General features: G+C 44.3%; 1 protein-coding gene across 3 annotated transcripts in view; it reads left to right on the top strand.

The window, feature by feature from the left end:
• The window catches only part of adgrb2 (adhesion G protein-coupled receptor B2), a 131,881-nt gene extending 120,533 nt beyond the window's left edge, over window positions 1-11,348 (top strand). For 2 of the 3 annotated variants that reach the window (XM_078290315.1, XM_078290317.1), the window contains 2 exons: window positions 782-895; window positions 11,148-11,348. In XM_078290315.1, coding sequence (XP_078146441.1) covers window positions 782-895; window positions 11,148-11,324 — 291 coding nt within the window. In that variant the 3' untranslated portion in view covers window positions 11,325-11,348. The remainder of the gene's footprint in view (window positions 1-781; window positions 896-11,147) is intronic. The other variant, XM_078290316.1, reaches the window with a different exon arrangement.
• The last annotated feature ends 1,971 nt before the right edge of the window (window positions 11,349-13,319 follow it).

The following is a 13,319-nucleotide window of genomic DNA, read 5'->3' as shown; positions in this document are numbered from 1 at the left end:
GCATGCGAGAGGCAGAATGCAAGAAACGAGGAGCACCTTCTTAGCCGAACCAAAGGGACGAGAGTGCCCACTCTGAAGTAATTGGAGCCGGTGCTAAGCGCCAGTCCTGGCCGGTGAGTGTGCGGGTGTGAGTGCTGGCATCTGGCCCCCGTGTCGCTTTCAACCTCGCAAGCTGCTTTGACGATTAGCTACTGCCGAGCGGCTCCGGCGCTGCCCATTAGCGCAGAGAGACATCGGCGGTGGCAGTGACAAATGCAGTTTGCTGTCAGAGACTTTCACTGCAAAAGATCAGGATTCAGCTGCCTGCTAGAAAGATGTGTTCAGAACGCGGGGAGGCCGGTATAGAGTTTCCGTCCACTCGGGCGAGTGTTCAATTCCAGTCCATTTGTCGGACACTTAACGAGTTCGACGACGTCCGGTGTTAACAGCGCCGCCGACTAGCAGCCGCCAAGCTGTAACAATAACGTTTCCCCGTCAGTAATTTTCACCAAATTTTCACTAAAATGACTCCTCTGCAGCACTCCCAGGTTCCAAATTCTCAAAGACTGAGGGAGTAGATGATGTATGAGTGTGAGCCAGCTATCGATCGATCTGTCGCCCTCTTTCTCTAACCCCTTTTCATGGCTGGCATCGCTGCAGTCCCTCGGCCTTCCCCCCCCCCCCATTCCTCTCCCCCTGCCTGCCCCTATTGGCCCCCTTCCTTTGACTTTCTTCCTTTTTTTTTTTTTTTTGGTTTCTATTTGTTTCATTTTTTGCTGTCCCTTCCTTTTTTCCCTTCCAGAAAGTGATGCACACTCGCAAAAGACATTCTGAGCTGTACCATGAGCTCAACCACTCGTCCAAGTTCCACACCATAGACAGGTATAGCAGGGACCCAGCCATGTCCACATTCAAGGTAAGACCCTCGCCCCAGCCGCGGGATGGGAAACCCCCCCTGTAACCATGCACCCACACCCCCCCACCCCCTCCCGCACGTTACCACACCCCTAACCCCCCCAAACTCCTATATACCTGTGCCCCACACAAAGGTCGACCCTTAACACTAAAGCAGGGCAAAAGCGAGTGGTGTGATGAGTTTTACAAAACCATCACTGGCTAAATATTCTCAGCACTGTGGTAACGCCGTATTGGAATGCAGCCTTCAGACGATCACATTCATCAAAATTCTGAGCGAAGCCTCCACTCATTTACAAACATGAGGTATTTTTTTGAAAGCGTTTGTATTCATTATGGTCTTTTTTTTCTCCTTCTAAATTACTGCCCAGGAAATGCGAAAACATTGTTTGACCTAACAAAGGAACTTGAATGTAATGTGAATATGTATTTGCATTGCCATTTGATCAATTCACTGTACTTATTATTATCATGTCCGTGGAGAATGGGACAATAACTACCTCATAAATATAACTTTAGAAGCACGTTCCATTCCAGCTTTCTTAAATCCCTTTTATGCATGCTGTAATAGGCCTGAATTTATTTCATTCCCTTAGCTGGTTGGTGCCTTATTAACTACCTGTCAAAAACAATTGGTCGCAAGAGCTGTCACTTGATGGCTTATCAATCATGGCCAGTTAATGAAATCCAAATCCTGCAATTTAAGCCCGTTGCCCTTATTTCTCACCCTTACCAAATTACCTCACCATAATGCAGCGCTGACTTAATCAACATGTGTGTGCCTAAGTACAAGTGTGTAACTCTGCTTTATGCGTCTGTTTAATTGACTTCTTTGTCTGTGCATGTGACAGTGTGCGTGTATATGTGTGTGTATGTCTATGTGTGTGTGTGTGGTGGGTGGTGTTTGGGTGGGCACCTGCGACTATGAGACACAGCAGCGTCTTTGAATCATTAATGTACCATTAGCAGCAGACGAAAGAGTCCCCCGCTCGCTCTGCGCTGACCTTCAGAGGGCCGGTTTCATTAAGATTTAAATACACGTGCACGCACTCTCACACACACACACTCGCCTCATCTGAGGAGCTGGAGTGCGTGGAGCCATGATGAGTTAGTCAGCCTTGATAGGTGTACTTTCCCCTGGCATCGGCGGCATGCTGGTTCACATCTAATTTACACCGTCAGCGGAGGAACAGAGGCCAGGCTGACATCTCTCATATTCCCCATGCCATGCAGCCACACACACACACACACACACACTGCCATTTCCCAATGCCAGACCGGCGGCCTTTTCCTTCACTCTTCATTTGTTCAATGTCTTGATCAAGATTTTCGTGAGCGTTGGCCGACTCCCCATTCATTACTGCCAACCAAATATTTTATGGAAGAAGAGAAAAATGGCAGGCCGCTTGCAAGGCATGGGCCATATATTAAGAGCCGTGGTTCTCAACAGTTGTGCCATGGCATGCTAATGTGCCTCACAGGGAGCTCAGGTGGGATTATACTCAAATGTAAAAGAAGTGAAAGGCAAGGCACAGATAAAAGATTAGCTTTATTTGATCTAATTGAGCTTCATTGGCACACATATGTCCTCCAGGTTAATGACGTCACCTATGTTATGAAATGAAAGGCCAGCATAGATATGGCTAACTCATCTGAATCCATTATGTTAAAAGTAGATAGGCTATGCACTTAAAAGTGAATAATTACACTGATAATGCTATTAGTGTCAGGCCTTTGACAGGACCCAGCTTGAGTTCAGCTCTGCTGCTGTCAACATCTCACTTTGAGAGTCACCCCCAGACACGGAGATGCTGACTATACAGCAATTATGGAGATGAGAAGAGTGTGTGTGTGTATGTGTGTGCGCACGCTTGCATACTTGAGTGCCTGCATGTGTGCTTGTGGGTGGGCGTGCATGTGTGTGCGTGTGTGTGGCTTAATGTCCGTCCTCTTGTTTCTTTGTTTGTGTGTGTTTATCGGTTTTATATGTGAGATCAGTGTGTGGCACCGACTGCTTATGAAGCAGATGAGCTGAGTTCGGAAGATAACAATTACTGCCTGAGTAATGGTATAAATGCCCTATAATAACTTTAATAACCTCCTTTCTTTGCCATACGACAGACAGTGACTGGATTTTCACCCTACACACATAATACCACATGAATACTGTGATTTAATAGCACACATAATTGTATTTCACTGGGATACCTTCTCACGGATGGACACTCAAAGCACTGTGGAGGGTTGATAATCACCCTTCATACGGCCAATTGACTTAGTCACTTAAAACACTATAGAGTGTTTTACCCATTTATGATAAAGGCTGTCGGCCAATTGAAGACTTCCAGGCAAGACCAGTGGATGGAACACCCTCACTTCCCCTTACCTACCTCACGATGACTCATCTACCTCAACCAGCCACCTCATAAAACCCAATAACCCCTGGACTTTTGCAGGGCTCTCTCTCCTCTCCAAGTGCCTAAACAAGTGTTTTAACTTAGACCCATAACATCCTGTAACCCCGTCTAACCATCGAGGCCGGTGTTCGTCCCCCGCAGGTCCCCCCTCCCCCGCCACCGAGACAAAGCACCGAGCCGTCGCTAGCACGGAGAATGTCCCTCGTTTACAAAGAAAGTCAACGTAAGCCATGCTAAACCCCACATAAATCAAGTGCAGTAGAGCCCCTTTAACCTCCTCTAAAGTGCCGGTTGATGCACTATATGGTTACCTCATAGTTTGCCACTGTGTCTGTGATCTATATTCCCATACTGCAAAAACATACACTTCACATATAATTCAGAATAGGCCTAAAGAGATGGTTCAAAATATACAAAAAGGGGAAATAATGTGTTTATACATGCATGTGACATTCATTCCAAATATATTTTGGACGCTGGAAATACATTTTCTTCCTATGCACTGTTATCATACATACTATATACAAAATATATTTTGCGAATGAATGTTGTCTACATGTGCAAATACATTTTTCACAACTATTTTTTATATTTTGAAACGTATCTCTAAACAGGCTATATGTGTAATGTATTGGGCGGTGTGGGAATTTTAAATCTCACACCAAGAACAGATAATGATTAATGCTAGCATTAGTTTATAGTGTACATGGCACACCAGAAAGTCTTGTATTTCAAGACTATAATTCTCTGTAATTAAACTCAGCACAGTGTCAAACTATATATAATCCATGTAGCTGGTGATCAACCACCGCCAGTGGCCTGTCCACTCATAGTGACGTGACTGTATTTGAAGTTTAAAGACTAGATGGCCCCCTAGTGGTGTGGTGGTGTACCAGACAGCTCAGTTCAACACAGCTTGTATCCCTTGTGCTTCTGCATTCATTTAATGAATGCTAATGCCCATTCCTCAGTCAACAACCCATGCAAATCCATATTGAAATTCACAAAGTCCTCTTCAATGGATTAGTGAGTTGGGTTGATTGGGAGTGGGTGTATCTCCCATGCTAAGATGCAAACATGGGAGTTTTTTAGGTTGTTGTGTTTTTGGGGTTTGTGTCGTGATTACTTTAGCACCCGTTCCCACTCTGACTGTGACGATCCATACAGTTGTTGTGTCCATTTCAGTGCCTGAATGAAACTTTATGACCTTAACGCTGTAACAAAGTGATAAATCAATTCATAAAAACAATGACCCATCCAAACATGTTTATAATCACCTCATAAACCATGATACTCTATCCATAAACTAGCTCATTGAAACCCCTTGGCACTGAAAAGGGCCAACCACGATGCGCTTTGTATGGGTGCTGATGAGAGGCTCTCAGAACTATCACAAAGGCTTATGGGGTCAGGAGAGAACTGATCCATTTTACTTCTCTGGAAAGGTAGGATCTCTGTGTTGGCCATTGAAGAGATGAGTGGATATCAGAAAGTGTGCCATAGACACACACACACACACACACACACACACACACACACACTCACACACACACGCGCGCGCACACATACACACACACATTTTTTTCTACTTTCACATCTTATCCAATTTTCTGTCTAAGTGCAGTGGGCTTAAAGTGGTCTTGGGCATTACATGTACTATCACAGATAGAATCCACATGCTTCAATCTCCTGATCTCCCTCCCTCCCTCCCTCTCCCTCTCTCTCTCTCTCTCTCTCTCTCTCTCTATCGCTCTACCTTTCACTCTCACTCTTCCATATCATCCATCCACACTGTCGTTTAACTCCATCTTACCCATTTAGTATGTTAGCAACTGGCGCTAATCCCTTTACTCTATCTACCACACTGATAGCTGGCGGTTGTTAACCTCCAAGTGATGACTCAGTGTTAGCGTTAATAGATAGAAATGGAGGGGAAGGACATGACCGGAAAGACGGGGAAGGCAGACACCATATAACAAGACTCCCCATTAACGTCAATGTTAAAATTGTCCTTGTCCGTCTCTTCTTCCTGCTCAAGCTGTCGGAACTATTCCTGTAGTCTGAAAATAAATACCACAGCTTTGTCTTGTCCTGTCACATATTTTGTTGTTATTTTTGAGAAACAAATCCATGACCTTTAAAATCCACTTGGTATAAATCACTAAAATGCTAACTGGCTAACTTGGGCTAACAAAGGCCAGTTGCATGCTGTGACACAAGCATATTTTTTCCCCTGCTGTTCTTGTAGTTACATATATTTGTAGTGCAGAAAGGTGCACAGCAACTCTTTTGCATTTTCAAAATTGCCTGCGGGAAGGAGACAGATTCTCACAGTAGTTACTGGGTGCTAATCTTAGCTTGTTAGCTATTGTTTCATCATCACAACAGGAGTTTGTGACCTTGAATTAAGTCGGAAACAGAGAGATATATCAATGACAACACTTGTATTATGGCATAAGTTTCACTAAAACTCAAACTAAGTAATGACAGACTGAATTGTAGGTGACGGAAAGTGGGCTTCTTAACATTACTGGCAATGGAGAGAATAACTTCCCTTCTCCTTGCTTCCAGGTTGGAGCTCTAGTCTGTTTCTATCTATAGTGCTCGCTGTGGCAGGGCCCATATGGCTGCAAACGGATGGAGTCTATTTTCATTGTGTTTCCCGTAATGGAGACAGAATACAAATGGAGTCGATGGGGTTACAGTAAGTCAGCCAGGGAGGCGGGGAGGCAGACTGGCTGCAGTATGTGTGCTAGCATCTGTGCTAATGTTTAGATTTAGAACAGCTTCTGCCCTCTGTGTCGGCCTCCATCACTTTTTCTTCCTCTCCACAGGGTTCAGAAGGTCCTAACTCAAATCTGCATGCAGTGCCCAATGATGCAGTGTTGTGCTTCCCTGTATGTTGGGGCGTGTGTGTGTGTGTGTGTGTGTGTGTGTGCATGTGTTAGCGTTCACTGCATAATAGCCTAGCTGATGCATTTTTCAGCTCTCAAATGGGATATATTTCCATCCGTCGTCTGCTGTGTTCTTGATTAAATGAAGCGTGCTTGGCTTCCCTCTCCAGATAGATAGTGAGGAGTTGTGTGGAACGCAGTGGGATGGAGAGAAAGACAAAGGAAATAAGTACCCTACTTTGTTGTGATTTTACTCATGGTAGATCAGAGCAGGGGCAGGGAGCGACTTTTCTATATTATGAGAGATATATTTGCAATTCAATCTAAATGGCTGTAGGCGTATGTGTGAATTCTATGATGAAATCCCAGTCTATTAGACTATATATGGAAATATGTGGTGGTAGTCAAAGATGATTCCTCCATTAGCCTGCCCCATAAAAACGAGGTGAGACTGGGGGTGCTCTCCTTATGCATTCACAGTTAAGATTAGTGGCTGTTATTGAAATTCCAGCAATGTTGTTAGGCCACAGAAGGGAAATTTGGCTATGGTAATGTGTATGCTTTGAGGATTCTCATGTAAAACGAAGATGTATAATTTTAAATGACAAAGGCCCAATTTTTGTTGATTCAGTGAGGGCAATTTGACTGCACTTGCAAACCCCCTAGGTCTTGGTAGTCAATTTGCTGGTATTAAGCTAAGGGGCTTCAATTTCACATTCCAGCAATAAAGCAAGTCCTCCCCTTTTCTTCCTCTTCATATCTCACTCTCCCCTCTATTCGTCCTCACGGCTTGACATTTTCTCTCTTGCCGTCTCCCTCGTTTCCCCATTTCTCCCTCTAAACTCAGCCCTCAGCGGCACGATTGAGGCATTAATTGAATAATTAATTCCTCTCATTAGCTTGTTTTTAATTATTTCCTTGCCCCCTTTCTCCGTGCCGAGTATAAACTCATCAACTGTTTTCTCCCTTCCACACAAATTGCCCATGAAAACCGAGGGCTGGCGCAGCGTAGCGTTAGCACACCGGCTCTATCAGTGGCTCCTAATGAGGAGACGGTTAGCCCGGGCGGAACAAGCCTAACACTGGCTTCGTGCACCGAGAGGCACAATGCTAATTTAGCTCATTTAGTGTCCTTGGGCCAATTAAAAGGAGGTGAAAAGGGCCGAATCGCTAGCTGGAACCGTTTTCAAGTCCAGAGGCCTGGCCTTGGATTGCGCTGCGCTGCACTGCACAAGCCCTGGCTGCAGCAAGCCGAGTCTGTGTGTCTGATTGCTCGTTTGTTTGCAATGTGTTGCACTAATGGAATTTATTTGCCCTACATTCTCCAGATTTGCCTCTTTGAAGGGCCTTATTACTTGTGACACAAATTCCTTCCCAACTAAGGGGTAAATGGTGCTAAAGACTGCTATGCCCAATTACATCTTTTTTTTGTGCCCCTAATAAAATATGCTGGTGCTGAATAGGCACTCTAGATTCTATCATTATGTGGAGGGTATAATGAAATGAAGTAAGACATAGAGGGAGGGGCAGAGAACAAAGACATCTCCAAATAGAGTTCTGGTTCAATGACCCAAAGCCCACTGACAACTGTAAAACCACAGTCATGTTCTGGTATCCACTCATTCTGCTTCTGTGCTGTTTGACGTTCAGTTGTACTTTCATTTTGTTCATGTATATATGTCATTTGAGTTTGTTTCATGTGAGCCTCTCACTCAATGTCTGTCCTTTCTAAATGTTTCTTTACCTTACTGGTTAACTTTTTTATTGATTTCTATTTTTTGTTTTCTGTTTTGTTATGTCCTTTGTTGGCTGACTGGGTGTTGTGTTGCATGCTTGTTGTCATGTCCCAGTTTGAATGTAGCCAGACAATCAGCAGACCCATGGGCATCCAAGTCAACAAAGGTAAAATTAACCCATTGACCCACAACCACCCGTCCTCCCCCATCATCCCTCAAGACCGCCTTCCACCTTGCTAACCCAAATCCAGACATAATCTCCATTCCATGGTCCAAATGAGGGGCACTCTCTCGGAAGAGTGGCTGTGTGGGCCTCATCCACCTGATCCTGTAGTGGAGGTGTCTCAAGACAAGTCAATAGATGGCTTTAGATCTTTTCTCAACTGTATTTTACCTACTGAACCCCTACAAACTTTCTTCTAGCTTTGTCATGCTTCCAGTTTGTACCATGTTCTCGCAGAACATTTCATAGCAAATTTAGTTGTGCCATTTGTCTGTGAATAATGTCCATAATTTCTGGGTTTCTTTTGGTAGAAGCTGTCAAAATACCACGTAAGAGATGAAAGTATGTTTTTGAAAATGCATAATGCATGTATTTGGACATGACAGGCTAAATCTATTATTGGGAACTGGCGAAATGAACTTAGTGAGAAAGAAAAAAAGAGATGAAATAGCGATATATCAAGAAATTGACAGGGCGGAGGAAGGAAAAACGGAGGGGAACAAAATAAAAGATAGATAAAGTCTGAGAGGCACAGCACGAGGTTGAAAGGTTTATGTGTTTAAAGCCAGAGGCAGAACACACACAGTCAGCAATGTCTAGTTTACAGCCCAGCTTTACCCACTTGATGTGTTGTGTTAACACATACAGAATCAATAATGCAGATAGTCTAGATACCATTTCCATGCAACAATATCGGATCAGATATCCCCTTTCAACAATATTTAGAAAACAAAGTTAAGAGTTACAGAAGCCTCTATCTTTGTATGCTTAGGCTCAGGTTTTAAAAATTAGATCACTTTACTCCCACATGCCATGCTCCCTTTTACATTAGTTGCAATTGCTAGTGGTAGTGTGTAGGATCCTTAGATTATTCTGTCCTTGCTTCCTTTGACAGGTCAAGATGTTACTTGACAACGTAGTGTGTTCCAACACTATTTACCGTACTGACACTGCCTGTTAGATCCTTTTCTGTGCTGCGTGGGACAGTATGTTTCTGTTCATGTGTGTATGATGTGCGAGTGTGTGTACGTGTTGTATTTACTCATGAGAGAAACCGTGAAGGGGGATTCAGAGATGGAGAGAAAGAGACAAAAAGGGGGTAATGTGTAAGCACAGGGCAACAACTGCCTGTTCACCGCTGAAGGTGTGGGAACAATGCTATTGTTTCGGGGCAGAGTTGTCAGTGACTGTGATTCCCCCCCTCTTCTCTCTCTTTCTTTCTCTCTCGTCCTCCCTCCTGTCTTTTCCCTCCCATTTCATCACCACAGAGGGAAAAGCGATGGAGCATTTCGTCTGCCGGAGGTGAAAAGAACTCGTCGAGTGTAAGTAGAGGGGATCTGGCAGAGAGAGAGAAAGAGAGCAGAGGCAAAAGAGAGGGATGAGATGGTGGTGTGGGGGGGGGAGCAAGGAGGCACGGAGGCAGACAGAGATGGCGAAAGGGAAAGGATAGACATGCACTAGCAGCACAATCGCGTTAGCCTAGTCTCCCAGGGAAAAGTTGGGCTTAACTGCAGCATTACCCACACTCCTGCATTACAAAATGTTCCTTCGCCAGCGTTTAGCATGCAAATTGGCTCCCAGATTATGCCTTTTGTATTCATTTTACCAACTGTCAGGCTTCGACGCAGGCAGAATGATAATCAGGCAGATATTGCCCCCTAGCGGCCTGGCGATGAACACCACACAGCGAGGGGGGAGGGAACGTCGTGCCGCTGCAGATCAAGTGTGTGAGTGTGTGTGCGTGTGTGTGTGTGTCTGTCTCAGATAGAGGGAGAGGTGTGAACATCTCAAAGAGACTTGCATTATGTAGTTTATGAGAGTCGGTGCAATGAAGGGAAGGTGAGAGTGTGGAAAAGGAACACGATGAAAAAAAGGCAAAAGAGGTGATGATAGGCGAGGTGATGGGAGATGGGTGGAAGAGCAGATCCAGTAATCCTATGTTCTCCATTCTGGTGGATTATACACATGCAAACGTGTGCACGTAAACGTACATGCTCACATGCACACCCGTGGGGGTAAGCACATTAGGGATTGTCACTGAATTCATTCTCTAGCACTCTCTAGCACTCATCTTGGGATACAATGTCATGCAAGATACACTGGAGATCCTATGAATTCATGCTCAGAATGAATTCATATTGAGATCCATACAAATGTAGTCCAAATAGCTCTGCTGTAATTTGGGCCCGTCATTGCCTTGCATGAGGAAAGCACTTAGAGTAGACCGTCTTCTACTTGTCTTTGTGTGTTTTTGTTCCATCAAGTCATCCTGGCTACCTATCCCTCATGTCTACCCAGCTAGCTCTTCCTGTCTCTGTGAAATCATTATCTCCGCAAGATAACGATCCCCCAATTTGAATAATTGCCTTTATCTGATGCATAATGCTGCCTCTAATTCCATTTTTGTTAATCCCCCAACATGTATTTTACATGCATGGAGGGCCCTTCTGGGGACCACATGCAGCGATCACAGAGCCCAGCCTTGAGACTGCATGCCAGATCAGTTAACCTCAAAGTCACTGATTGGGAGAGGTGGGAGATAAAGGAAGACCAGGTATCACCCATGTAAATAATAAAAGATAAGGAATAGTGTATTTGATGAGAGGAAGGTGGGGAATGCTTATTAACTCGGTATGGTACTGGTTTTTAGCATTCGGTAGGTTGTTAGAGGCATCATAGGGTTTATTGATCTGAAGAATTAACGGTGAAGAAGAAGTGGCACTGAGTTATTAATGGTAAGCCACACGTTATGGCCTCTCTGTGGGTATGTGGATAATTGCAAGCTGCAAAGGATAGAGACATTAGATGTAATTCGACTTGTGCTGTGCGGCCGCGTGTTTCCAACTTATCCATCTCCAAATCTTTATTCTCCTCGGCCAAAGCGAAGGTTTCCAGGCAGGGCGTACCCCTCTCCCCCGCTGTTTTTAAAAGATTCTGTACCTTTTAATTTGTTCTATATGGCCCTTTTCCCCCTCTCCATCAGGACAAGTCAACCCCGGAGGACCAGCGCTCCTGGGACAGCTTCAAGACCATGACCCCCGAGCTGTCCATCGTGCCTGGGGAGCAGAAGGATCGGATGGAGCTGCACAACAAGACCTGGGACTCCTCCTCCGCCAACACACCCGACTCATCCGAGGGAGACTTCCAGACTGAAGTGTGAAAACACACCAAACTCTACACACACATAGATAACATACGCCCTCATACTGAGATACAGACGCACACAGAGATACCGAACTTCTGAAAAGCTATACACAAGTACATAAGTGCAAAACACACACACACACACACACACACCGCTCCCCATCTCCTGCGATGTGCTCTGTCGGATCCTATACTGTATTTGTTTACCGCTGCAGTGGACAGACGAGGAAAGAAGACTGTTCTACTCTATATTTTCGCAAAGACTATTGAAATGAAAGAACAGGGGCTTGACACGTCTGTGAGTGAGGAAAGATTTTTAAATGAACTAAAAAAAAAAAAACTATGAAAAACTGTTTCTGAGAAAAAATGTCTTGATTTTATTCTGGAGAAAAAAAGAAAATCTCTTTCACCTGTTTGATGATTTGGAAAAAAAAAAAAAAGAAAAAGAAGAATATTTCTGCACCGTTCAGTTCTTTTTATAGCAAGGGGAAAAAATCTCACTGAAGTTTCTCACACTGTTAGACCCCCTAGGCACCTTTCCTTCATTTCTCTCCTTTTCCCTTCTAATGGATGACGAAAGCACTCAATGTTTCAGTCTTTATTATTATTTTTTGTTTTTCCTTTTCTTCATTTAGAAGGATTGGGGATGGGGGAGAGGGAAAGAGCTGCTCATTGATATGTGCCATCCTCTGCTTTTTCCGAGTTTCCAGTTCCAACAAATCCCTCCATCCACTCCTGTCACATCCTCTGTGTCAACATTATTCCCTTTTTTTGTATCTCCTATGGTTTAGTTATAAAATGTCCTCCCCTATGGTTTGAAACTTTTGATGAAAAAATAATATGATTGAAACAAATAACTATCAACTGAGTTGTGTTCTATGGTTCTAACTGTTCAAGAAGAGTCAATTTCTTTTGAGACGGTTTGGTTTGGTTTGTGCTTGTGCTGCCTTTTTTTTCCTTCCTTTCTTTCTTTCCCTGTGAGAATTTACCCATGTGGAATTTTAAAGGATGATTTATAACACACACAGCACATAGATGTGAGCTTGCTTTCCGAGGTAATGTGTGCCGCATGTTATCCACTCATCTGGGAAAAGATGGAAAGCGTTCGTCATGCAGATTCTCGCATCTCCCTATTTCTTCTTCCCCCCCGCTTGGAGATAAAAGCCTTGAAAGATCGCAACATCTGAATCCATTCCAGACATAGCCAATCATAGTAATGCCGGAAAAGAGAATAGCTGAGTGTTTCTGTGTCATTTCCACCCAAATGCAAAATCGGTGCAAGCTCTGTTCCCTCGGTGTCTTTCTATTCCTCATATACAGTACACATGCTTTATGCTGCTTAGAGTGAGGTATCGATCAATATGCCAGCCAACTCGCCCTTCTCCAGTTACTGAGGAAATAATGTTAGCTCCGGATGACCTAAGGAGATTTTACAGCCAATAACGTCTGCGATGTGAATACAGTGAAGGGAAAATGAGACGAGACATCACCTGAGCTAAATGATATTCTTTTCTCAAGAACACCATCGAGGATTTAGTATCCCTCTTATAAACATGTCCTCTTTTGGTTTTTCTCTAGCACCATACCCTCCTTCCTGTCTCTCTCTCTCTCACTCTGCCCACCCACTGCCTTGCTACCAGGGAGCATGAAACCTTAATGTAACAGTGCAGCCCGATATATCATCTCTCCTCCACATGGATAGGGAAGTCATGATTGCGTCTTGCGCCGAATAATGTAGTTGTGAGCACAGCAGCAGCAGAGAGAGAGGGGAGGGAGACACAGGGATACAGAAAGAAAGACAAAGGGCAAGAAGAGAGTGTGAGCCAAAGGAAAGTGTTAAGGCTCGAGAAAACGGACAATGCCAGCTGTGGGGCTTTTCGCTTGACATTCGGCGTCCGTATTTCAGTCGCTACAAGAGGAGGTTCAGGTTCCTGCTGTAGCTACATTAGCACATCAGTCCTCCGTAGACCAGCAGAGACTGTTTCAGAGTGCAGGATGAAGCCAATAGACG

Source organism: Centroberyx gerrardi, chromosome 19 (assembly GCF_048128805.1).
Source record: "Centroberyx gerrardi isolate f3 chromosome 19, fCenGer3.hap1.cur.20231027, whole genome shotgun sequence".
In the NCBI taxonomy this organism is placed as follows: Eukaryota; Metazoa; Chordata; class Actinopteri; order Beryciformes; family Berycidae; genus Centroberyx; species Centroberyx gerrardi.
Note: the sequence above shows the minus strand (reverse complement) of the source record. Positions and strands in the feature narration are given on the sequence as shown.